A 25747-nucleotide genomic window follows, 5' to 3' on the forward strand; every position below is an offset into this window, starting at 1 on the left:
TGCCGTTGACATTGTGTGTTAGATCGACTGATCTGAGTGGACGTCCTATCAACACTTCAAACGTCGTTCTGGTCAGACCCTCACAGAACCCCGGAGCTGGGTTGACTCAGACCATAGAGTCCAGTCATGGTGGACCTGGAGGAATGGGGTGACGTCTACTCTCGTTCTATCCACTCGTTCTCTTCAGGAAGAGGTACGGTTTCTCTACCAGCACGGTGAGGACGTAGCCAGCCGCCAGCGTGAGGGTCACGTGACCCAGGAACAGGTACATCTAGAGAGAGTCGTCGGTCGAAACACACAGGAGACGAGTGAATCACGTGTATAACTCATGTTACATACATATATGACGGTAAAAGGTCATCAAATATATTACAAAGACAACAACAAACAAAAACAAACCAGAGCTTCAGTTGGTGTGATGAATAGGAAAGAGAGATGAGTCAGAACAGAGTTGGCACAATGTCTACCACTCCCACCCGCCAATAACTCAGACTACATAGAGTTGACTACAGTAGAGTTGCATTGCTACGGTACTATCCATTTCAAGTTTGCCTCACTCTTGACCACTGATCTTTCAGTGCGACTGTCCCTCCTCAACATCATGGTCACATGCGAGACCTTATCCCGCCTCCCTCCACCCCAACGTAATAACAAAATACAAAGATAACGACAAAATAACGCTCTACGGCTAATTACTCTATCCAGCTCCACATTCCATAAAGATGCCTCTGTAGGCTACTATCAACTGTATATTATCTAATAATGTCCAGCTGACTACCTGATTACCTATATCTTGGCCTAGACTTGTGTCCGTGAAACTATGTTCAATTGTCTAAATAGTGATGGTTCATCGATGTAATCTACCTATAGGCCAACACCATAACCTGGATTATCTAGGGCTTGTATTGCATCTTCATCCCCTCGCCGTTCCACTTTGGCACGAATCTGAATCCGAATGCCTTGTTGCCATGACACAAAGGCTTCCGCTGACTCACAGCAACAAGGTGACGTTTCAAACCTCATAGACTCATAACTCCTCATGGCCAAATTATGGTTCTGCGTAAAACAGCCAGACACTCTTAAGATATATACCCACCTATCCAAAAGCTTTTCCTCGTCATTTATTACAGACTAGTGGAGGAAGTTCCACATATATATGTTCATTAAGCATGACACATCACTTCTTCGCGTTACCCAGATGACACAGAGTTATCTCCAGGACGCATTGAACCATGAACGCCAGCCCCAGTGCAGCAGGGAGAGCCCCCCACCTGCCCCCTTTAACGCACAGGGCAAGAGACGGGACGGCTCACAAAGGCGGGAGTTTGGTGTAGTGCGTTTCGGAGGGCGTCTTACAAAGTTGAAGTTGGTGAAGTGCATGGGCGTCTCCTGTTTGCCGTTGTAGAGGATGATGAGGAAGGGGTGGATGAGGTAGCAGGAGAAGCTGATGTGGGACAGAGGAGCCCACACACCCAGAGACAGCAGGCTGTGGACCAGGCCTAGGAGGGAGGGTCAGGGAGATGTGAAAGAGAGAGAGCGACAGAACCACGATATGAGAGAGAGAGAGAGAGAGAGAGAGAGAGAGAGAGAGAGAGACAGAGAAAGAGAGAGAGAGAGAGAGAGAGAGAGAGAGAGAGAGAGAGAGAGAGAGAGAGAGAGAGAGAGAGAGAAGAGAGAAAGAGAGAGAGAGAGAAAGAGAGAGAGACAGAGAGAGGTTTGCTTAGTGAACATTCATAAAAAACAAGCGTGTACTATCGTGTACTTAAAGCAGCAAAAAGGATAGCAATTATATTTATTAATATACAATAAATTAATAATGTAGTGAAGGTCAGGATGTTGTGTTGTATCAACTTTAGTAGACAACTTCTGAAAGTCTGATCTGTTAGACCATGCAACTCCCAACTAGACTCACAAGTCAGTCTGTACATGCTTCACTCAACCAGAGACTGAGGACATTGTTTTACGTTATGTTGCTAAAACTGGCAACATAATAACATCAGCCTCACTCAGACTGATTGGACTCTAACTGGAAATTTACACCGCAGGCGAGAGAGAGAGAGACGTGAGCATAATGTAGGCGTATCAATTCACACCGCCGCTGTTTGTTTCAAGATTCAGCAGATAACAGGCCTACACGTCATAACCGAGACGCTTGAAAATAGACGTGAAGCGTAAAGTTGAGCTTTGGTCGAGACGTGAGACGGGCGTAGAACGCTGCCGGTGTAAATCAGTGCACTGGTTTGAATGGAATTCTATCCCTAGCTGAAGTCGGACTGACTGATGGCCGACTTGAAGAACGTGTCTAAAACGGCTCTGGTGTAAATTGGCCTTAAGGGGTTGAGGCTGCACACCTGTTGTGCATTGAGCAATCAATTTGCACAGGGGCCCTATTATTAAAGGGCCCCTATTATACCACCAGGTGTGAGCGTGATTAGCCATTATGAGCCATTTAGAAAGGCGGTAGGCAGGCGGGACTAATAGTGACTCACCTCCATAGCCCTCCTCGCAGGCCAGTATGATCCAGGCCACGCTCAGGGCCCACAGGGGCCTGTGGACCCCCTGGTACAGGGCGTGGGCCACGGAGGGGTGGGCCGGGACGTCCTTCAGCACGTAGGCCAGCACCACCACCGCCGCCATCCCCGCCAGACACGAGACCCAGCCCAACGCCGCCTGCCACTGGGGAGCCAGGGGAAGGACCAGGGGGAGGACCAGGGGGAGGACCAGGGGGAGGACCAGGGGAAGGACCAGGGGGAGAACCAGTGGAAGAACCAGGGGGAGAATCAGGGGACGAACCAGGGGAAGAACCAGGGGGAGAACCAGGGGAAGGACCAGGGGGAGAACCAGGGGACGAACCAGGGGGAGAACCAGGGGAAGAACCAGGGGAAGAACCAGAGAAGAACCAGGGGAAGAACCAGAGAAGAACCAGGGGACGAACCAGGGGAAGAACCAGGGATAGAACCAGGGGACGAACCAGGAGAAGAACCAGGGGAAGAACCAGGGATAGAACCAGGGGACGAACAAAATATTGACTATAAGGAGGATCGTGGATGATAAAAATATTAGAAACAAAATGGGTTTGATCCCCCATGTTCGCAGTCTAGCCCGTAGGCATCCTTGAGCAAGACACCCTTAACCCATGCGCCTTAATAACACAGTAATAAGACAGTTATGTTATGTACGGGCGTACCTGGTGCTTGAGGAGCTGGTCTCTCTTGGTGGTGATGTATATCCCCAGCAGAATGCCTATTAGGTAAGGTCCGTATCTGGTGTAGGGCTTGTTGTAGTAATACTGGAAATAGCTTTCATAGGTTCTGAAAAAAACAACTGTGTTTATTAAAGAAAAAAATACTAATATCTAAATAAAAACATATATAGGCCTATATACTTGATTAAAGAAAGAAATACTGATACGTCAATAAAATACGATACAACTTCATTAATCCCCCGTAGGAGAAATCTGTTAAAAAAAATTTAATATATATATATATATATATATATATATGTTGATTAAATAAAAACATACCTATATGTAAATAAAAAAACATATTGTTTAAATATTTGTATTGTTTTTTTCTTTCCAAACTATGTCAACCAATATGTATAATAAAATACAATACAACTTTATTAATCCCCCGTAGGAGAAATTTGTTTAAAAAATTGTTAAAATATATATATATATATATGTTGATTAAATTAAAATAATACCTATGTGTAAATAAAAAAACAGATTGTTCAAATATTTGTATTGTTTTTTTCTTTTCCAAACTATGCCCACCAGTATGTATAATAACATGTTGTGATGTGTTTGTGACGTCGTACAGGGTGGTGGGCTGGTGCACTGGCAGCTGCAGCAGGGCGGTGATGACGGCGCTGGCCAGGCCTGACAGCAGCAGCAGGACGGCCGCGACCACCAGCAGCACGCACCGGTTCCTGGTGGTCACACACACACACACACACACACACACACACACACACACCCGCAACCGCAACCGCACTGTTTACACTCTGTAAGTTTTCAGTAGATTTACAACCAGGGAGCTTGGGAACAATCGATACGGTTCTAATCAATATTCAGAGGACGACATGGGAAAGGAGAAACACAGGCGGCCAAAATCAATGGCGAGTGCTTATGAACCACTACCTTATGTCAGTCAAACAGCCGCTACCATGACTGTTTATTCTAATCAATCGATTCATTAGAAAGAGCCCATTCTGTTCCTGCTGGCTCACAAATAAATAGGGTTGATATAGTTGGGCTGTTTATTGTTACATTCGTCATGGTGTGATACTATGAATAATGTCGTGTCTAATCATAACTGTTGTCCCACAGTCTGTAGAGGTAAATGAGCAGAGTGGTGTAATACTGTTATAACAATAATGTAATGTGTAGTATTAACTTACAGTCTGTAGAGGTAAATGAGCAGAGTGGTGTAATACTGTTATAACAATAATGTAATGTGTAGTATTAACTTACAGTCTGTAGAGGTAAATGAGCAGAGTGGTGTAATACTGTTATAACAATAATGTAATGTGTAGTATTAACTTACAGTCTGTAGAGGTAAATGAGCAGAGGAGTGGTGGCGTAGAACTGGAAGTCCAGGGACAGATACCAGGTCCAGGGGGCGCACTGCAGGGGAGACACCAGTACAGACAGACACACAGACGGTCACACGTCAGTCCTACGCGGGCACCACTCAGGACGGTGGTCTTGTGCATTGCGCAAACATAGAACGGAAATATTTATTTTTAATGTTGAATGTTGAAGTGTTTAATGTTATTTACTGTTTTACACTATTACACAGACTACCCACATACGCTCTCGCCCACACAATCGCACAGCAGAGACACACACACACACACACACACACACACACACACACACACACACACACACACACACACACCACATTACAAGAAAGAAGATGACGACGGACACGACGGACGGACGAACACTCGAGGTCCAAAATCCGAAATTTGCATCGGAAATGTGGGTGTTTGAACTCACAATGTCGGTGACGGTGAACAGGTTGTTGACCAGCAGTAAGTTGGACCACCAGTACTTCTTACAGTTGATGACCTGGTCCTCGGCGATGAACCAGAAGGCCCCTCTCTGGACCACGGAGAAGAGGCCGATGGACAGACACACGATGAAGAGATGCAGGGGCTGCACCCTGGGGAGACAGGGGGTGAGACTACACACACGGCAGACGGCCGGGACGGCAAGGCTACTGTGTCGTTTGGCACAAACGTCTCAATCCATGGGTGGTGGGCGGGCCTAGTGGCTACCGGCACTCCTACTTACAGTATATTATGGACTGTTTTAACCCCCCGCTTCACGTTGGTTGATATGTGTGCGTAATGCTCGTTGACCCGTCAGGCCACGTGGGTCACGCGAAAAAATGGATTGAACCAACCACTGATTGGAACCTGTAAGTCTCTCCCCCTTTTAGACCCTTTAATCCATACTTTTAGACCCTTTAATCCAAAAGGACATAGTCATTTTAAATGTCATTAAGGACCAGGTTGAAAGTTAGACGTTGCGCTCAAGGAGGCTTAAGGTATACTGCAAACATTGGGGTTCAAACCCAGAACCTACAGTCAAACCCCCTTACTACTAGACTACCCTCCCCCCCCCCCAAACCCTATCCCTAAACCTAACCCTACAGTCAGACCCCCTTACTACTAGACTACCCTCCCCCCCAACTCTAACCCTAACCCTAACCCTACAGTCAAACCCCCTTACTACTAGACTACCCCCCCCCCCCCCCCAGGTAGCTAAACAGACAGAGACACGGACACACAGATGAAGACAGACAGACAGACGCATTGATGGATCAGTGGATGGACAGTCACGTCACATTGAGTCGATAAATCTATTATGAACACCGTCACGGCACCTTTTGAACCTCTTGAAGATGAAGCGGGCCACCAGACCGCGGCTTAGCGTGTCCTCGGCCCTGTGGACGGACCCCAGCAGAGACCTGGCACTGAGTAGACCGCTGCAACACAGCGCCCGCAACGTCACTGACTAACTCCTGGAAACGGAGCACTGATTAACACGGGCAGCAGGCAGCAGGGCTTCCAGGTCGTACCCCAGGAGGAGGAAGGTGTCCACGCCCAGGTAGACTGGCCCGCTGAAGGCAAACACGTACAGCGGGCTGCTTTCAACCGTCTTCTTCCACTCCTTCTCGTTGTCTGGAACAGATTAGACACGACCGGTCAAGAACGTCCGCACCATTCAGCGTTTTTCCCAGTCGCTTTTACCCATTACCTCGCCTAACCGTCTTGGGATGGAGGGATTCCTCTTCTGTGTTCCCTCTCAAGGTTTCCTCTGTTTAGATCCAGAGAATCTGAGCAATGCATCCACACTGAAAATCATAAATCATGGCTCTGTAATATTTTGATAACACCTATGCCAGTCTACACTGGCATAGGTGGCTTAGGGTTCGGAGTTTGAAGCCCTTAAGTGATCAAGGGCTGCACAACCACACCGGACTCGACTTGACTCACCACCTGACGGACTGACCAGAGCGCCGGGGGGGGGGTACCTCACCCAGGTTGTTCCAGGCGCTGAGCTGGGTGGTGTGGCCGCAGATGATCCAGAGGAGGCTGAGGATGCGGATGCCGTTCACGGAGGCGTAGCTCCCCACTGGGTCCGTGGAGGTGGAGGTGGAGGTGGAGGAGGTGGTGCTGAGCACACCCTGGGTGGTGTACTGCAGGGAGAACGCCTGGAGGCACCGGTGCACGCAGCCTGGGGGGGGGGCAGGAGACGACACGGACCGGTGAGGATACTACGGCGGTTCTCAATCTGTGGCCCGCGAGCCAGAACTGGGCCTCAGCAAGTGGGTTGCGGGGATGTCAATAGAAATGATTAATTAATTGTTATTTTTTTTAATCCTCTGCGATGTGTCTTTCGTGTCAGTAGCTGCAGACGTTGAGATTTTTCTGATATTCTTATATTTCAGTCGTACACAGAAAGAATATTTTTAAGTCTTTCAGTGCGGTATTACAATTTTTCAAAGTGCTCCAGTAATTGGGCACTTTAAAGTGTTTCTGTTTTGTTTGACTCAACTAACTCAAAGGAATATCTGATGTGGTAGCAAACACACAAAAATATATATACACACACACACACACACACACACACATGCGTGTGCACATGCACACACACACGCACACACACACACACACGCACACACACACACACGCACACACACACGCACACGCACGCACACACACACCCGCACCCATACCCGTCTCCTCCTCCTCCTCCTCTGATCGGCTGCGGCCCGTCTCGCTCTGCTGCTGCGCGGCGTGGACGTTACCCTTCGCGGCGTCCCTGCCACTAGGGGTGCCGTTGGGCGACAGCGTCCCATACAGGTTAGAGGAGGCGGCGAGGGACGAGGAGCCCCGGGGCACCCCGGGGTCGACCGCTTTGTGCTGCTGCCACCTGATGAGGGCGGTGAGCAGCGTGGCGGCGAGAGGTACCGCAACCATCGCGCAACACACGAACCTGCAGGGGGCGAAGGAGTGCTGCCGTTACGTCCCTTTGAGGTGAGCTAGTTAGTTAGTTAGTTAGTTAGTTAGTTTGTTTATCAGTCGTCCCCCTTAGGGATGTTCTTTTTCACAGTTTCCTTTCTGTCATTTCTCGTCTTCATTTCTCGTCATAGGCACGTGAAGAACATGCATGAAAGACGTTAATACGTTTGATGTTGATGACGACAGACGTACATTGGGGTTGGGGTACAGGGAGATACACGCATTGTGACGTACATTATCTGTGGGGGTTTGGTTTGTTGAGTAATAGGACGGCTGAGGGGATCAGGCCCCCTGCCGAAACTGGCTTGCATCTTGCATCTCATGCTTCTCAACCCTACCAGAGGGTAGGAGTGAGATGTAGCGGTGGAGTGGGTGAGGAGTGTCCTGTGATAGTGCGTGAGTGATACGTGTGACGGTACCACCCCTTTGATCTTTAGGAAGGGTTTGGTTTGAATTGCTCTAATGTATTGGCCTGGAAATCCAGAGCCACATCTGGAAAAGCTGTAGGGTCTGGCAACGAGTATTGAAAATGGCACTGTGACCAATCAGAAGAATACAAGGGGTGACGTATCCAGACCAGCGGAGCTAACCAATAGATAAGACTTGCCGTATCCGATCTGTAAAACAGCAACGCTTTTGGCCCGCCTGTATCAGATACACCGATGTGATTGGTTAATTTGCTGGGAGAGGGGCATCGGGGAGGGATTATATTATATTGTTATTATTATATTGCTCGTTCCCAGAGTGACTTGCTGAGCAAATAGAAATTGTGCTCTCGCGAGAACTCTGGATTTCCAGGGTACTAATGTATACTAAGCACTAGAAAGGAAAAAAAAGAATCATATCCACTTTGTGTTCTGTTTCCTACAGCTGCTCTGCAATCCAGTTGTTTTTTGAAACACGGTCTTGTTTTCTGTCAGTTTGGATCAATGGATTGTTTCCATGAATGTGAAACCTTCCGCCAAAAGACGAGAGCGTAAACGTAGGCCATAATGCACCGCGCGCTGCGTACAGGCAGGTGACAGCAGAGGGGTCAGGGCTGGCTGTGTCCGAGGCACACTGGGTCATGAAGATGCCCTGGGCGGACTGGGCGACCAGGATGGAGGGCAGGGCCGGGATGAGGGAGGACTCGCCCACCTGGAACGCCTCTGGGAGGAAAAAAAAAGTTTGGAACGTTTTTCCAATAATTGTTACTTCTTCTTAATTTTTTAAATATTAGTATGTGTATTTTACATGTCGTTTTTTTTGTTGTTGTAATTATTATATATATAGATATGGGAATATATACATTTATTATAAATCTTCTTCTTGAATTGTGCGTAAGAAAGTTTGTCTATTTTTCACTCATAATTGGTGTTGTGGCACCTGTGTTTCTCTTTCGATGGCACGACAGACGACAGACTGTAAAAACTAATCATTAGCAGTTTTTAAGTGTGACACTGCTGTAGTTTTTTTTCTGTAGTCTCATTGGTTTCCTTCAAACTTTGTGAGTGACTCGAGTGTTCTGGGATTTAAATATGCTAAACGCTGAACTCGATGTGCTAAATGACAAAATAGACAATAGTTTAAAGTCAGTCTCGGGGCGACTCAGATGTTATGAGAGGAACCAAAGAGAAGGTGAAACTGACCGCATATCACAAGAGTCTCCACCTCATCCTCCGCACAGGAGTTAGGGACACAGATCCCCACAAAATACTGGACGTTATCCTACAACAAATAGATAACATGATATGTGATTGCTGTGATGAAACGATTCATTTCGGTCACCGTTGTGACGAAAAGTGTCTTCGTAACACATCATCAAGGAGCTGACTTATACAGTTCACCTCCTCCTAGAAGCGACAGTATCTTTTGCAGCATCAAATTGTTTCTCTCACAGTGCTGGTTCGGCAACTAAATTCCCCCTTTCGGGGATTAATAAAGTACGTATTTTCCACATGTAGAATTGCACATCAACAGGTTAAGGTGTTAAAATGTGCGTTGAGTGTACTTTCAGCTACACCACCTGCATACTAGTAAATAAATATAGGATGAACAGTGAGACCAGTGAGAGTGTTTACCTGCTTGAGGAACACCTGGCAGTACTGTCCGGAGAAGGCGGGGCCCCTGACTGAGAGGCACTCCTGCAGGGACCCCGGCATGTTGACGTTACCCCCGGCCACGTCGCTGCCCATCTTCCCAAACGCATCGTACACTTGAGAGGAGAGAGCACATGAAAACACACACACACACACACGCATGCCGGACGCACACTCACACACACACACACGCATGCCGGACGCACACTCACACACACACGCACACACACACGCATGCCGGACGCATGCACGCACGGACGCACACACACAGTAACACGCACATAAAGAAACACACTGATATATAGAAAACGTAAAAAAAAAAACCTTGAACAATATGCATTGATTTAATGCATCACTTAATACTTAATTAAACACTTAAGACACGTAAGGGCTAATGAGCGCTGACCGTGTTGAAGGGGGTCATTTTGACTGTGTTGAAGGGGGTCATTTTGCAGTAAGGACCCCCTCGCTGAACATTAGCCCGCATATTATATTATATTATAAAAAATAAGTTATTGTTTTACGTAGGATTTTATCGCTTCCGCAAATTAAATAAGTCTTTTGATTCTACAATTGGAAATCCGTCCATTGCAATGTGAACTCTGAAGCCTTGCTAAGATTAGCTTTTGTAGTGTTATATTAGACGTCAAACTGAACATTTCCATGTAGGATTAAGTGAGACTAAGTTCTTTCTGTGGATTGAGCCATGATCAGAACTGCGTCCATAACAAGTTACTCATAGCAGCAGTCTGCTATGCAGAAACAATTATTGAACAGTATTCAACAAAGCCGTGTAATAAATCCCAATAGCGGCTAAGATAACAGGCACGTGCAATGTATCGCACGTGCCTGATGAGATTGATGATTGATGATTTAGAACTCCTACAGAACATTTGATCACTGACAGTTCTTTCAGAAACGTCCACTTTGAACATGAAGAAAAAGTGCCACGACTTACTGAGAGCAGCATAGTGCCGGGGCGGGACCAGGCTGATGTCCCTGAGGAAGACCTGCACGTCGGACAGACACCTGTCGGACACGTTGAGGGCCGGGGCTCCGTCCGCGGCTCCCCGCGCTCCACCTGCTGCCCACAGCGAGAGGGCCAGCCACACCTGCAACATCGCACGACTGCAACCCCCCCCAGCGGCAGCGGGATCTTTTTAAACGACAGAGCCGGAGTACGCGTCACGTTTTAAACAAGGCGGAGGCGGCGGCGAAATGCCTGTTCCACGGCGGGATCTAAAAATAAAGGCCTCGCCTAATTTGTGGCTTTCGCACACCTGCCTTTCCACCTGAGGTGACGGATTTAGTGGCGGGTTTGGTTTCCTGGCGGCTGGCTTCAGCCGATGCCACAACAATCAGGAGCCGTTCCCGTCGCGGTTGTGTTACTGTTGGTGTTAATATTCACACTGTCATTGATTAATGTAGTCTGCCAGCCCCGTTATAACCTCTGGCATCACACCTATGCTATATATTCACCCCATGTGGTTAAACGCTTGCATATCGATCGCGTTGTTTCTTGGTACTGCTGTGTGTTTTTTTGCATATCGATTTGTCATTTATATATCTTTTATATCTCAGTGTCTTTGTAACGTGCTCGCAAGAGAGTGTCATTGGCCCAGGATGCGTTATAAGGTGGTCCTTGCGTTATACTGCTCATTTTAACAAAATTCATTTGAATAAAAAAGTTGTCCTCTTTCATCGCAGCTTTAACTCCAAAAGATCTCCAAAGTTCATAGTTTGCACTTCGATCCATCGCTGTGCTGTGCCCTGTTGTACTGTACCGTATCAGCCCAGTATACATACTAGAGCCATGCTATTCCACGTCAATACAAGGAGACACTGTGTTCGTGTGCATTGGTGCATTGTCCACGCTTTGTCCTGGTACATGACAGCAACAGACCCATAACTAGTGTAAGAATTGACACCTGTGTTGGTCCTGTGAGAATCCTTCTGTGAAAAGAGTCTATTCTCAGACTGCGTTTCACACAGTTTTCAACAGGTGACACTGCGAGGGTTTAAGCAACAGTGGGGAAAATATCAGATGTGCAAAATGATGTCATGTTAACAAACAAATGAGAAAATAGGTTTTATTTTGTCTTGCGTTTCCTTCAAACTCTTTGAGCGTTCCTGTATGCTACTTGGGTTACACAGTTTCAATAGTACTGATATAATATAGCACTGAACCTTTATAATGTGGATATAATTCTACTTCAGCTACAAAGTCAAGTTTTCTGCTCACACATTCCTTTTTTATTACCTGAAAATATCATGTTCTCTAAACAAGTAGAAAACACATCACAGTTTGTACAAAGTTAAAACACAGAGCTAAGGATGATGATATTGTGTCTGGTATTACTTCATACTCCATGAAACACGCAGTAAAGAAGTGTATTGTTTAAAAATGCTGTCGTCCAAAGGCCGAAACGCAATTGTAGTATTCCGATAATATAGTTAAAGGTTGACCTGTTCATTTAAAAGGAGCTGCCACACAATTCTTTCAAAATCCAGGAATTACAATTTGGAAAATATTTTAAAATAAAACCATGAATTAAATCTGCTTTTGGACCAGTTGTCCAAAGAGTAGAATAAGTGAATGAGAAACATCATTCACTTATTATACTACTTTGTTTTTATTTGACAGCAATTTAAAGATTGACTCGACTAAATTGCTCCATGGTGTTGTTTAAGAAAATAAAGAACATTCAAATGAACTATCTCAGTTGGATGTTTACTTAATGAAAATAATATGTTTACTTAATGAAAATCGAATGGAAAAAGAAATCTATTTATAGACAAACTAAGTCAGATGGTAATCCTACTGCCTTCATTTTCCAGGTAGAGATTCAGGGAGTGTGTCTGCGTGTGTGTGTCTGTCTGCATGTGTGTGTTTGTGTGTGTGTGTGTGTGGGGCGGGCAGGGTCTCAGTGTTATTAAACATTCATTGGACATTAAGAGCATTTGCAATCGCGAGCACTGCACCACAGCTCCACCACAACAACCTGTACATGATATGACACACATTCTAGTGGCACGTCCAGAACGGAACTGCTTCAAAATAAAACACTATTTTCTCTCTCTCTATATAAAAAAAAAAAGATCTATTCAAAGACTAAAACCTCTCGTGTACAAAAATGTTATTTCAATTGTTCGACTCCATCCAAACCACACATAAAGTGACACTGAAATATCTTCCTATAACACATTGCATCTGTCTGTCCTCTGTACACATACATTTAGCACATAGATCCATTCGGTTCTTGATATATACATACATACATACATACATACATACATACATACATACATACATACATACATACATACATACATACATACATACATATACGTGTGTGCAAAACGTGTAGTCAAATATAATGATCTTGGTCACGCCATCACGGCCATTGTTCCTCGACCTCAAGTCCTCTTCGCCACAACGAGTCCTCCTCCCCCCCCTCTCCCCCCTCTCCTCCATCCCCTCCCCCCCCCCCTCCCCTCTCCCCCCCCCCTCCCTCCCTCCTCACTTCTCGGCGGCGCTCAGCCTCTTGGCCTTGATGAACGCCATCCCGTGGGTCCGCATGTGGCTGTTCAGGTGGCCCTCCGTGTCAAACACCTTCCGGCACACCTTGCACCTCGCCCCCGGCTGCCCGCTGTCGTTCTCGTCCCGGACGTCCGATTGGTTCTCCCTGCCGCTCCGGCCGCCATCGCCGTCCCCTTCCTCGTCGTCGTCGTCGTCGTCGCCGGCGGCGTCACCGGCGGCGTCGGCGGAGGCGGCGGCGGTGCGTCCGCGCCGGCCCAGGTTGTGGTGGTCCTTCAGCCGGTGGACGATGAAGAGGTGACGCGCCAGGGAGCGCTGGGAGGTGTAGCAGAGGCCGCACTCCTGGCACTGGTGCGACGGGCCGTCCGTCTTGTGCTGCGGGATGTGCAGGCGGAAGGCCGCCGCGTCCGCCGCGCCGCTGAAGCCGCAGACGGCGCACTTGAGCGCCCTCGGGAGCTGGACCTTGGGCTTCTTCGCCGGCGGCGGCAGCTGCGGCTGCGGCTGCGGAGGGGGGCCGTCGGGGCCCCTGGGGTGCGGGCCGGGAGAGCCCTCGGCGTCCCTCTCCTCTTCCTCCTCGGGTTTCCTCTTGGAGCCGGCGGCCTGCGGAAGACGAGCGAGAGGTTGTGGAGGGGCGTGTCAGAGCCACATTGGGGGCGAGGAATCGATGACAAAATACTGATTGATGGAGTACCGCTAGAAGGTCACCACTAGTTTTAGAGCTCGCATACAAGTGATGTGGGGGGGGGGGGGGGGAGTGGAGGGTGACTTCCATTTACCATTACATATTTTTCATTTGATTCCGATTATATGAGGTTTCAATCTGAAAACAATGCTACAATGGTGCTTTTCATTTTCTCTCAGGTTAAAACCGACATTTTTCGTTGGGTTCTTGCTTGTGATACCTTAGCCTTTACCCTTGCTGATCTCCCGATCTCCTCCAGACCTCTGTAGTAACTAAGTGTAGGTGTACCTTGTTGGGTGGTTGGGATTCCACATCAGCCGGTTCCTGGCTCTTGGACTCTGGTTCCTTGACGTCGTGCATCAGTTGAACGTGTTGATCCAGCAGCACTCTCTTTGTGAACGGCTGACTCAGAGGAGGGCAATGCCTGCAAATTGCATGTAGCTGAATTAACCGGGGGAAATCGCTTCGTACGAAAGCCGCCGATAAATGGGGGAAATCGCTTCGTACGAAAGCCGCCGATAAATTACCAAAAAAACGAAGTACTCACGGACAGGTGTAGATTTTGCGCAGACCCTTGTGTTTGAGTCGGTTGTGTCGACACAGGCTGTGTGAGGAACTGAAGGACTTGTCACACTGCCGACACGGATGCTTCTTAAGGATCTACAAATGAAAACACATGTTTTTCAGTTGTTAGATTTGTTCGAAAAAAGTTATTTTCGTACATTAAATGGCCCATATTTGACTGTTGGGTCATGTGCGCGAGTCAATACAACACCCTTTCAAAATGGATCCCTCTGTGAGATTACAAATTGCAGGTTGACCCGTTGATACAGTCCACAAATGATGCGCTTCGAGCCGGGTCTGGCCCGCGCACATTTTGATGCCACAAAGGACAGTTAAAGGACAGTTAGTTTCTATTTCTATTTTTGATAACAGCCAGGTGTATTCATTTTGTCTGTCGCGGTTTATTTATTTTTACTTGAACTGTACTCATTTTTTTTATTTTCACGCATAGTCGTGTCCCTAAATCTTGTACTGCACACTGACTGGTGCGTGAGTGTGGTTTGTGAGAATTGTACGTGACTGTTGATTGTGTTTATTTTATCATGGTGCTGCTTTCTTGGCCATTTTAATCTCAATGAATTTCTACCTGGTTAAATAAAGGACTGACTGATTTGATTGATTAAAAAAAACAGCGGGGTTGTAAAGGACAGTGACCTAACCACTCACCTTGCCGTGGTCTCGTCTCACGTGGGAGACAAACCCCTCCCTGGTGGTAAACACACTGTCGCACTCCGCACACGTGTACACCTGGGGCCCCTGGGGGCCCCGGTGGTCCCCTGAGTTACAGTTGCTGTTGGTCGTCTTCAGGGACAAGGGCTTCTTGTCTGGGAGGTTGGCATGGCCGCCATCTTTGTTGTTGTTGCTGTTGTTGCTGTTGTTGCTGTTGGAATGGGTGGGCTTGGTGCTCAGGGGCAGGTTGATGCCCAGGTTGGGAGGGCCCTCGACGGTCTTTAGGGTCCCGTGCGTGACCTGTGAAGAATCCGCAGTAGGAACAGCGTTAGAGCCCCCGATTCTGATTCCAAACTAATCGATTTTTTTCAAACAAATCCCAACTAACTAAAAAAAATATTTGAACCGCAAATTAAAAACAAACCAAAATTCCTCTATGTTTTGTGTTGTGATTTAGGCGCCAATGTAAGTGATGTATAATTTAAAGTAATACATACATGCATACATACATACATTATTTTGGATTGTGTGGGGAAAAAGGAAAACGTGAGAGTCCACGAGGGCGTACCCTGATGTGGTCCAGCATGAGCTGCTTCTGGGCGTACAGCGCACAACAGTCCGGACACTTGAACACGGACACCCTGTGGTTGCCGACGTGCTGATCAAAGTGCGAGTTGAGCAGGGACTGCTGGGTGAACACTGTGTCACACATGGAACATTTATAAATCAACCTGGGGAAGGAAACACACACAAAAACACAATCTGTTAGTGTGTAGAGTAAAACAATGCTCGTGTGTTTTATCATCTACTTTATCATCCAGCCATATCCGCCATTACCACCACGCAGAGGCAGGTGAAAATATTGGCTAGCTTTTAACAAACTGGATGTATGTAGTTGTTGATGTTGTTCTTTGGTTGTTTTGATTAAGGACCCACGTCCACTTCATGGTCCGTCTGTGTTAGTTTGCGCTACCTTAAGACAAATCTCCCCTGGAGGGACGCTTAATATCTGAACTGAACTAAATAAAGATTAATATAGAAAGTTACCCGACCTGTGAAAATGCCATACACGGTACCTAAAATAAGGAGGTGATCTGTTGTGTATGTCGTTTCACAGTGGTCATTTCAATGTCGTCAATCTGCATCGATATATTTTAACTCTATATTTTAACGACAAGGACTCATGGATCTGAATCGATTAGCGGAGACTTGGCATTGGACAGGGGGAAACGCAAACTCGGGCAAAGCTGCCGTGCCTAATTCTAAAGGACGTTTCCGTGAAGGGGTTAATCCTGTTTCATGGTCCAAACAAAACGGATTTGACCAGGGTATTGAGTAACATGCCTGTTTATCCAAACCTGTGTTAATGTGTCTCTCTTTCTGCCTGCAAATGATTTATGTGAACTATCAGATACGGGAAACTAAACATCAATGGATCTTTTTGCAGTAAAACTACTTTGAACCAAACTGAGCCTCCTCAGTGTTCCTTTTAGAGTTGGAGACTAGCTCCTTTCCCTTTAGGGGGCTTCAGGTTAGCCGGTGTCGCATTACATCCTGGGCCTGTGAAGCCCTTTGTTACTGTGTCGCCCTACCAGACTGTTTTTAATTAAACACTTTGCTCCAGGGTCATCGACTGGTCTGGGCCGGAACAGTGATTTATCCCACCTAACGCTCACCAGCAGACCCTCACCCACACACCATGTCATCCCCAAGATTGACTTTGTTCATTACGCTGACCAAATGGAGCCTAACGCTGTTAATAAAAACACAAGACACACTGGAGACATCTTTACGACCCAGTGAGGTTAAGCCTGCACCATTTGGGAACAGGGGAATCGTCCAGGCCTCTCTTCCATGCATTCCTGAGATGCGAGTGTGTGTCTCAGGAATGCATGGAAGAGGGGCCTGGACAATACAAACTATACTCCCACATACAAGTATACATAGAAATACAAAGTCATCCTCAAAAGGATGACTAAGAACATGTTTAGATGCCCCACACTCCCTCACTGTCTCTCTCTCTCTCTCTCTCTCTCTCTCTCTCGCTCTCTCTCCCTCTCATCATTAGGGCCAATAGGACGACGAAAAAATGCAAATCGACTTATCAACTAAACGTCGGCCGACCAAAGTGTGTTAGACTTCAGACCGTTGTTCAGAACGTACTTGGGTTCTGCCAGCCTGGCCCCTGGGTGCTGGGTGTACCCGTGGGAGTGGATGGCTTGTGCGGACTTGAACGCCATGGGGCACATGGGACATTTATAGAACACCTCGCAGTGGGTGCTCTGGATGTGGGACTTGAGGGACGCCGCGTCTCCAAAGACCACGCTGCAGTGGACGCACCTGGAGACAGAAAGAGAGAAGAAGAAGAGGGAAAGGTGGTGAGGATGAACTGTAGTGTGAGTTTAAGAGGGGTTGGTTTGTTGTAGAACTGGGGCAACGGGGTCAACGACTAAAGTCTTTCAAAAGATTATAATGCATTGAAGGAGATTAGAAGTGGATGTTGATCACTGACAGTCTATACTCTAATAGTATTCTTGAAATGGAATCTTGATATCTCTAAGCCACACACTTAGACGCCCAATCCCTAATGTTGCCACTACAAAACCACTGCTATGTTAATAATGTAGGTGTTAAGAAAAGCTGCAAAAACAGGCTACATCAGCAGATTGTAGCCTAGTATGGGGTACATTCCAATTACCTTTTGAGGCAGCCTGATTCAAGAAACCCCAGCCCTAACCCATCTTGCCAGCTTCAAGTTATGCGTGGTTCGGACTCATCTGCATCCTATGAGGTCCCATCTTATGTGATCTACGTGATGCATACTGCATCTGTCACAGTCTGTGATAGAGACGGTTCAAACTAAGACCTGCCCAGTATTATTGTAAAGGTGTCTGGCCTCTTCAGAACAGTTTCCAAGGGCGACTTCCCCTGTCAACACTCCAAAGTTAAGTTAAGTTCTTGGTAAGATGTATCGTGTCAAAACAGGTACTGACCGGTAGCCGACCCTGCGTGTATAATGCAGGCAGTTCTTGGTAACGTGAGACTGGAAGTGGACCGACCGGCAGCTTGTTCCACACTCGGGGCAGATGAAGGGAGACTTGTGCTGGTGGATCCGTTGGTGGGACACAAAGCTGCACTGGTTGGGGAGCAGCATTTGGCAGATACTGCAGGTTTTCTGTAGTCATTTTGAGAGAAGAAAAACAACATGAAATGTTGGGATATACATGGAAGTCTAATCATTTACCACAAATGTCCTATCAAGGATCAATAAATGACCAACCTGTCTTATCTTGTTTCAAGTATACAAACTGAATATTGAATGCTAGTCATGTGAATTATTGTTTAATTATTCAACCTTCTGTAATCGTTTTTGTCTCTTTAACATTCTGCTGACCAAATGCAAACTCACACGCACGCACGCACACACACACACACACGTGCACACGCACACACACACACACACACACACACACACACACACACACACACACACACACACACACACACACACACACGCACACACGCACACACACACCTGTGCGTTGATCTCCACTGCGTGCTGATAGTGGATCACGAGGGAACTCTCGTCCAGGAACATCTCGTTGCACTCCAGGCACTTGAGACTCTGTCTACACTGCTTGGTCCCGTCGTCCTCCAGAGGCATGGCCGCCACTAGCGGAGAGCCGCTCGGGGCTGAGATGACCGACGCCTGCGCCCCGCCACCGCCGCCGCCGGTCGCCTTCGCTTGGGTCGCAGTCGGCGTGAAGCTCGCGGGTGAAACGCCAGCAGGAGCGGCGCCGCATTGGCCGGTTGGGGCTGACGTGTGTATCATCTGGTCGGTGGGGATGGGTTTCAGAATGAGGTGGGAACACTGCATGACCGCCCCTTTGTCCTTGTGGCCCCTGGCGTGGGACAGCAGGCTGCACTTGTTGTAGAACACCAGGCTCTTGGCGCAGTGGTTGCAGGTGACCTCTATGCGTACGCTGCGCCGCTCAAAGTGCTGGCTCAGGCTTTTGTCCAGCGCGAAGGAGTCCCCGCATTCGAGGCACTTGTAGCCACGGGAGGGGAGGGAGATACAGGCTGAGGTAGGCGGAGAGAGGTTGGGCACATACACAGGCACAGGGTTGATGCTGCTCAGAACCTTGTTGAAAGCCTCCACCACGGTGCTTTGCGTGCTGGAAAACACCTGGACCCTGGACACTTTCTTTGGGAGCTGGCCAGCCTTGGTGGCTTGTGGTTTGACTTGCTGCTGTTGTTGTTTTGTTTTCTTGCTCGGCGCAGCCTGTTGGATCTCACAGGTGGTGTTGGACGCAGCTTTGGGAAGAAGGTTAAGGTTGGTCAGATGGACGGTCTTTGGCACGAGTTTGGCGTTGGCCAGACTGGAGTTAGGTACCATGACAGTCTGTTGTTGGGTGGCGTTGGCAGCTCTACGGATGGCACTGCTGGCACTTTGCACAGAGGACGCGGGGATTACTGTTGCTTTGACCGTGGTGTTGTTCGCTAGCTTAAGATTGATGACTTGTGAGCCTGCCTTGTTGACTGCCGAGACCGGGAGAAAGGCAGTCGCCACGGGTTTGATAGTCATGTGCCTTGTTAATTCCAATGAACGACGGCCGGCCAACACCGTGTTGGGAAGAGAGGCTTTTCTCGGAGAGGGAGAGACTGTGTTGGATGTGGTGGGGGAAAGCGCAGAGGAAACCATCGCAGACAAGTTGTAGGAACTCTCCCCACTCTTGCTTTCGGTGTCAAACTCGGGAAGGACTCTGGTGACCGTACGCTTGATCTGGCCCGACGAGGTCTTGATGGTCTTGATCCGAACTTTGGGGATAACAGGGGTGGTGCCTGTAGGCGAGGCAGGGGATTCTTTACTGCTGCATTCACTAGTGACACTACATGGGCTGTCTGGTTCTCTTGACAACAGTCGTTTGGCAACTTCAAGAGCTGACTCCTGTTCGGATTGCCTCTCTGGAGGGCCTGGGCTCTCCTTGGCTACCTTCGGGGATTCGCTGTGGGGACTGACAGCGATTGATTCCTTCTGGATCGTAGGGCGATCGGAGACTCTCGGAGGCCTGCTACTGGTTTTCTTTGCACTGAGGGCTGCTATGGCTGCGATACAAGAAGAAAGCTTGGCAGAGGTCTTTGCTTTGGCCTGGGAAACACTTACATCAGGATCTGAGCTGCTTCCTGACAGTTCAACAGCCTCTTTACCTTCCTGTGCCTGGGGCTTGATGGCTTCCTGTTTGGCTTGCACTTCGGGCTTTGCCGTGGACGTGTCAGCGGGTTTGGCATACTTTAAAGTACCATACTTGTTATTCACCTCAGCTTTAGTTTGACCTAGATTTCTAGTTGCTCTGAGCTTAGAGTCAAAGTCCACTAATGTAGGTAACCGACGATTCTGTTCTTCTTTCTTGGGACAGGAAGGATGGACAGTGAAGGTGTTGGGAGTGGGTCTAAATAATGGCTGACTGCAGTTCATCACTGTGGGTTCATCCACCTCAATCTTGTCATCGTCCTCAAACTCTTCAGCACTGGATATGGGGCTGAACTGATGAAACGTAGCGGTTGTAGTATTGGCCGACGGACCTTCCTCCATGGGAACTCGCCAGCCGTTCTTGGAGTCGAGTTTGATAGCGGACGCAGTCGCTAGCGTTACCATGGGCACCGTGGGCATGGCGGGGGTTATGGCTCTTTCTGACGTTCTTCTGCAGGGATCCGTCTTGCTCTCCGGCGTCCGCGCTCCTGACGTTCTTCACTATGACGCTGACGCCGACGTCGTGCGCCGAGAGGGGCCCGTCCTCACCGGTCGGCCCCCGGCCCCCGTTGGCCTGCTTGAGGGGACCTTCGTGGTCGTCGTTGCTCTGGCCGGACTCGATCGCAGCCTTGGGGTCCACCATGTCGGGGATGTCGAAGGCTGCCAGCAGGTCGTCGAAGTCTGGGGTCTTCATGTCCCCCATGGTGCCCTGCTCAAGGGCCGACGAGGGTTTCTGTACGGCACACAATCCAAGTAGAGACATGTGATTGTACTCTGTTGTTTTTAATGCACATTTCTGTTCATGTTTCCATGTCAAGTCTCTAAGACACAGATGTTTTACTATATATAAGTCGTATAAGCATTTTAGTTGGATTAGGGTCGATTGTTAAAAGTAGGGACTGTTTTGTAAGATTGGAAATTTGAGTAGGTTCGAATTAGCTTAGTTTAAGTAGCCTCATAAAAACGGTTCCATGCCTCATAAGATTGCTGAAAGCCCTGCATTGCTCTTACACTGGAACCTAATTATCAAAATATCCTAAACATAATTTTCGTAGTCCTGTAGAGTAAAGTCCTGTAGTCCTGTATGGCTTGGTCTCTGACAACAAACACCAGCTGCATTGAGTATTCTCCAAGGGCACAGAACCAAGGCTATTTCCATCATGATCATCCGGACTGCATTAAAATGTACTAGATTTGCACCACCACTAATCTAGTTTTAAGATGAATATACTGTATAATCAATAGCAGAAGGTCGATAAGACAACTATCCAAAGATAATTGCATAGTAGAACTTACATAGTACATAGTAGGATACACATTATTAGGGTCAACAAATAAAAACAAACTGAAAAAGATTAAAATGATTATGGTGATAATGATGATCATGCAGTGATTACATCATCCCATCTTGTTGTGTATGAAGTAGAGCACAGAGTTAGAGGATAATAACCAACCATGGTAGACCTATACCATTACTCCGTCGATGCTACACTGCGACAGGACTGCAGAGCGTGAGGGAACTGATAGGAAATGTGGCTGCGTGTCATGTGAGTGTGCGAGTGTGTGTCTGTGTGTGGGGGGAGGGTGGGGGGGGGGGGGGAGAGAGAGAGAGAGGGGGAGGGGGGGCACAGCCCGGGGAGCCACAGTCTGCGTACGTGCAGTCACAACAGCAGCGTGTGTGTGTGTGTGTGTGTGTGTGTGTGTGTGTGTGTGTGCTCCTGCATGCATGCGGTAAAAAGGACGCTTTCCATTTTCATCTTCTTGTAGATGGTATACAAAAATACATACGACTCGTACGAATCTGTACTGCTGATACGGAGGGCGTCGTGGTGGAGCCACGGTGACGACGGCAGCAGCCGATAAACAAAGGGAGAGAGGCCGAGAGTAGAGGCAGAGAGAGAGAGAGAGAGAGAGAGAGAGAGAGAGAGAGAGAGGAGGAGAGGAAGAGAGGGTGAGAGAGGGAGAGAGAGAGTGAGAGGAAGAGAAAGTAAGAGAGAGAAAAAGAGAGAGACAGAGAAAGAGAGAGAGAGAGAGAGAGAGAGAGGAACATGAAGAGGGAGAAAAAAAAGATGGCGGCTGAGCTTTGAGAGCTGCAGCAGAAGGAGGGCCGCTCCTGGATGCAGGAACACAGGGACAGCAGCCATGACACCACCACCACCACCACCAGCCCCTCCACTGACGTATGTTTAATGCACACACACAAAGAGGACAAAACGCACACAAACCACACATCCCTTCCTGGACACCGGCTTTAATACACATGCAAGCATTTCACACCTCGTCTCTGCTATCGAAGCCACTGGCAGGCCGTCGGCCGCTGAGGGGCAGTGGAGAATGGCGTGACCATCACAAACGGTGAGAGAGGGAGAGAGGGAGAGAGAGAGAGAGAGAGACACAGAGAGAGAGAGAGAGAGAGACAACGACATGCAATGAAAAAACCAGCCGCTCCTCACCATCTCGCCTGCGTCTCTCTCCAGACACTAACAAAACCTCCGTCCTTTCCTCCTCCTTCCTCCTCCTCCTCCTCCTCCTCCTCCTCCTCCTTCCATCCTGGGACACAGGCACAGTCACCACCACCACCACTAAACACCCCTAGAAAATCAAAATCATCCACCCTGGTCTGCGTCCAGCCCACCCTGCCTTAGGGAGGGTGAGGGTGGGGGGTGGGTGAGGAGGGGGGTGAGGAGGGGGGGGGTGGAGGAGGAGGAGAGGAGGAGGAGGGGGGGGGGGGGACGGGGGACGGGGGAGGGAGGGGGGGGGGGGGGGCGAAAGGACGAAGGGAAAAAACCAAACAAAACAAGGAGATCCTCTTTCTTTCTTCCTCCCTTTCCTTCCCGACCAGCGGGGGGGAGAGCGCGCGGGGCCCCCGGAGCCACCCAGGGGTCAGGTTTACAATCCAGGGCTGTGCTGGCTGAGCACTGTCTGGTGTGCCTGTGGTCGTGGTTCTCCTCTGCAGCCCCTGGACCAGTGGCACACCACGGCCCCCGCGCAGAGGGGGGGAGGTGGGGGGGGAGGGGGAGGGGGGGTGGGGGGGGGGGGAGGGGGGGGGGGCGGGGGGCAGGGGGGCGGGGGAGGTGGGGATACACAAAGAGAGAAGGAGACAGATAATAGATAGAGAGGGAGAGAGAGACAGACTGATAGATCGAGACGGATCCTATGTGGTGGTTGGCTCCCGGCAGATTCACACACACTCTCTCTTGCTCTCTCTCTCTCTCTCTCTCTCTCTCCCTCTCTCTCTCTCTTTTTCTTTCTCCCTGCAATCTGCCACGTCCATCCAGTCTCTGTGTGCCCCTCCTGGGTCCCTTCCACACTCCCCCCCCCCCCCTCCTCTCTCCTCCCTCCCCCCCTCCCTCCTCCATGCTCTGCTCTGCTCTGCTCTCCCCTCAGTGGGGGAGGGAGAGAGAGAGACAGAGAAAGAGAGAGAGAGAGAGAGAGCTGTGCTGCATCAGCTAGCCACAGCCGAGCCGATACCGTCAGCAGGCAGAGCAGAGCGGCTAAGCAGGCTGGTCGCGGCGGCAGGCGGGCTGTGTGGTGGTAGGCCTTCTATTTGACGTGCTAAAAGGTAAACCCACAGCCGCACACCATCTCCCTGTCTCTGTTCCCCTCGGCCCGGAGCACAGACACGCCATTGTTCCTGTGAGCCTCCTCCAGTCTGCCTCAAACCGGTTTCAGCTGGTTCCGGTCACCAAGCACACAGCGCTGTGTGCCTCTGCTGCAGTACGGCCTCCGGAAAACACAGAGAGAGAGAGAGAGAGAGAGAGAGAGAGAGAGAGAGAGAGAGAGAGAGAGAGAGAGAGAGAGATAGAACATGCATGGGCGCAGCTCACGTAAGACGCTCCACTGCCAAAACTGTGGGATGTACCGAGGTAATGGTAAGACAAGATGGTGGTATTGTTTTATAGGATGGACGATTTGTAATCCCAATCAGAGGCTCGGATCCAGATGCCTGCTTCCCCTGCTGCTGCCTGCTTCTGTCCCAGATCAGATCCCCCGGCCTGGCTAGTGTGACCACAATGGAGGGAAACCCATTCAATGCCAGACACCAAAAACAGAAGAAAATAAGGAGTACAATGTCGGATGTAGGGGGTGGGGGGGTGGGGGGGAGGGGGGGGGGGGGGTGGGGGTGGGGGTGGAAAAACAAATGAAAACACCAATCGATGTAATGCAAAATCAGTCTCAGCACAGAGAGCAAGCGACGGCGGCGATGGTAAGGTTTGTCCGTTTTGTACCTGGGCCTTTCTCCTGCTCCTCCTCCGAAGCTCTGCTGCGGATCCAGCCCAGACGTGTCTGTCTGTCTGTCTGGCTGCCTGTCTGCGGTCTGCACAGAGCGCCGTCTGTCTGCCTGACCCCCAGCAGCAGCAGCAGCAGCAGCAGCAGCGCCACCACCGGTGGCGGCGGCGGCGGCGGCGGCGACGGCGGCAGTCCTCAATTCAAGGCAGTCTGTAAATAATCCATGATGTCGTCGTGGTCGTGGTCGTCGTCGTTGCCGTCGTCGCTCCTGGCAACGACGCCCCCAGCTCTGTGGCACACAGACAAGGGAGGAAGGGGAGAGGAGACGGAGACGGAGACGGAGGAGGAGGAAGAAGAAGAAGAAGAAAAAGAAGAAGAAGAGGAAGAGAGGAGGAGAAGAAGAAGAGAGATGAGAAAAAAGAAAAACATGGCCTGCCGCATCATCGTACGCCATGCTCTTCGTGAAGACACACGGACGAGCACGGGATCCAGATAGCATGCACGCACCCCGCACGCACCCCCACCTAACCCGGCTCCTCTGTGTTTACCTCCCCCCCCCCCCCCCTTGGCCCTCCCCCCCCGGTCCCCCCTGCCACAGCATATGCTCGCATGCACACATGCACGTATACACAGACAGGCCAGCAGGAAATGATGGCATACCCGCGGTGGTGGAGGCGGTGGTGGTGGTGGTGGTGGTGGTGTGCTTTCTTGCTCTCTCTCTCTCTCTCTCTATCTCTCTCTCTCTCTCTTCACTCTTTCAAGAGTCAGTGAGCAGCCTTCCTGTTTAGGCCTCAGTCAACGCCTGCCCTTTTTTCTCTCTCTCTGCTTGCCCCCCCATCCTCTTCCTCCTCCTCCTTCTCCTCCTCCTCCCCCTCTCTCTTGCTACTTCATCTGTAGGCCATCAGAGCCAGAATTCATTCCAGTCTGAAGGCCTAGTCTCTCTCCTTCTCTCTGTCTCTCTCTCTCTCTTGCTGTCTCTCTCTCTCTCTCTCGCTCTCGCTCTCTCTCTCTCTCTCTCTCTCTCTCTCTCTCTCTCTCTCTCTCTCTCTCTCTGCAGTAGGCTCGGTCGCCCCTTTAGCATGGAGGAACGGCTGGAGGGAAAGAGAGAGGTGGGCAGTGTTCGGCTGGCGAATCAGGCCTTTTGTCTGCACGTGTGTGTAAGTGTGTGTGTGTGGCGAGGGGGGAGGCGGGGGAGG

At 49.3% G+C, this 25747-nt stretch overlaps 2 protein-coding genes across 2 annotated transcripts; both read right to left on the minus strand.

Annotated features, from left to right (window-relative positions):
• Positions 1–166: 166 nt before the first annotated feature.
• oacyl (O-acyltransferase like) lies at positions 167–10738 on the minus strand (the record flags this gene model as incomplete). Its single annotated transcript, XM_084483251.1, has 15 exons — positions 167–271; positions 1357–1499; positions 2490–2676; positions 3188–3311; positions 3820–3930; positions 4548–4627; positions 5006–5171; positions 5898–5999; positions 6093–6195; positions 6554–6751; positions 7326–7513; positions 8552–8687; positions 9168–9246; positions 9600–9733; positions 10576–10738. The coding sequence occupies 15 exons, from the start codon at positions 10736–10738 to the stop codon at positions 167–169; spliced, it is 2019 nt and encodes a 672-aa protein (XP_084339377.1).
• A 2399-nt stretch (positions 10739–13137) lies between these two features.
• znf532 (zinc finger protein 532) lies at positions 13138–24649 on the minus strand (the record flags this gene model as incomplete). The annotated part of the gene is given in 10 exon segments (XM_084482930.1): positions 13138–13755; positions 14126–14261; positions 14385–14497; positions 15068–15370; positions 15639–15801; positions 17234–17410; positions 18064–18245; positions 18606–20718; positions 20720–21054; positions 24551–24649. Coding segments are annotated over 9 exon segments (4110 nt in total). The 5' UTR covers positions 21025–21054; positions 24551–24649.
• Positions 24650–25747: the final 1098 nt, after the last annotated feature.

This window comes from Micromesistius poutassou (assembly GCF_964030765.1).
Source record: "Micromesistius poutassou genome assembly, chromosome: 18".
Taxonomy (NCBI): domain Eukaryota; kingdom Metazoa; phylum Chordata; class Actinopteri; order Gadiformes; family Gadidae; genus Micromesistius; species Micromesistius poutassou.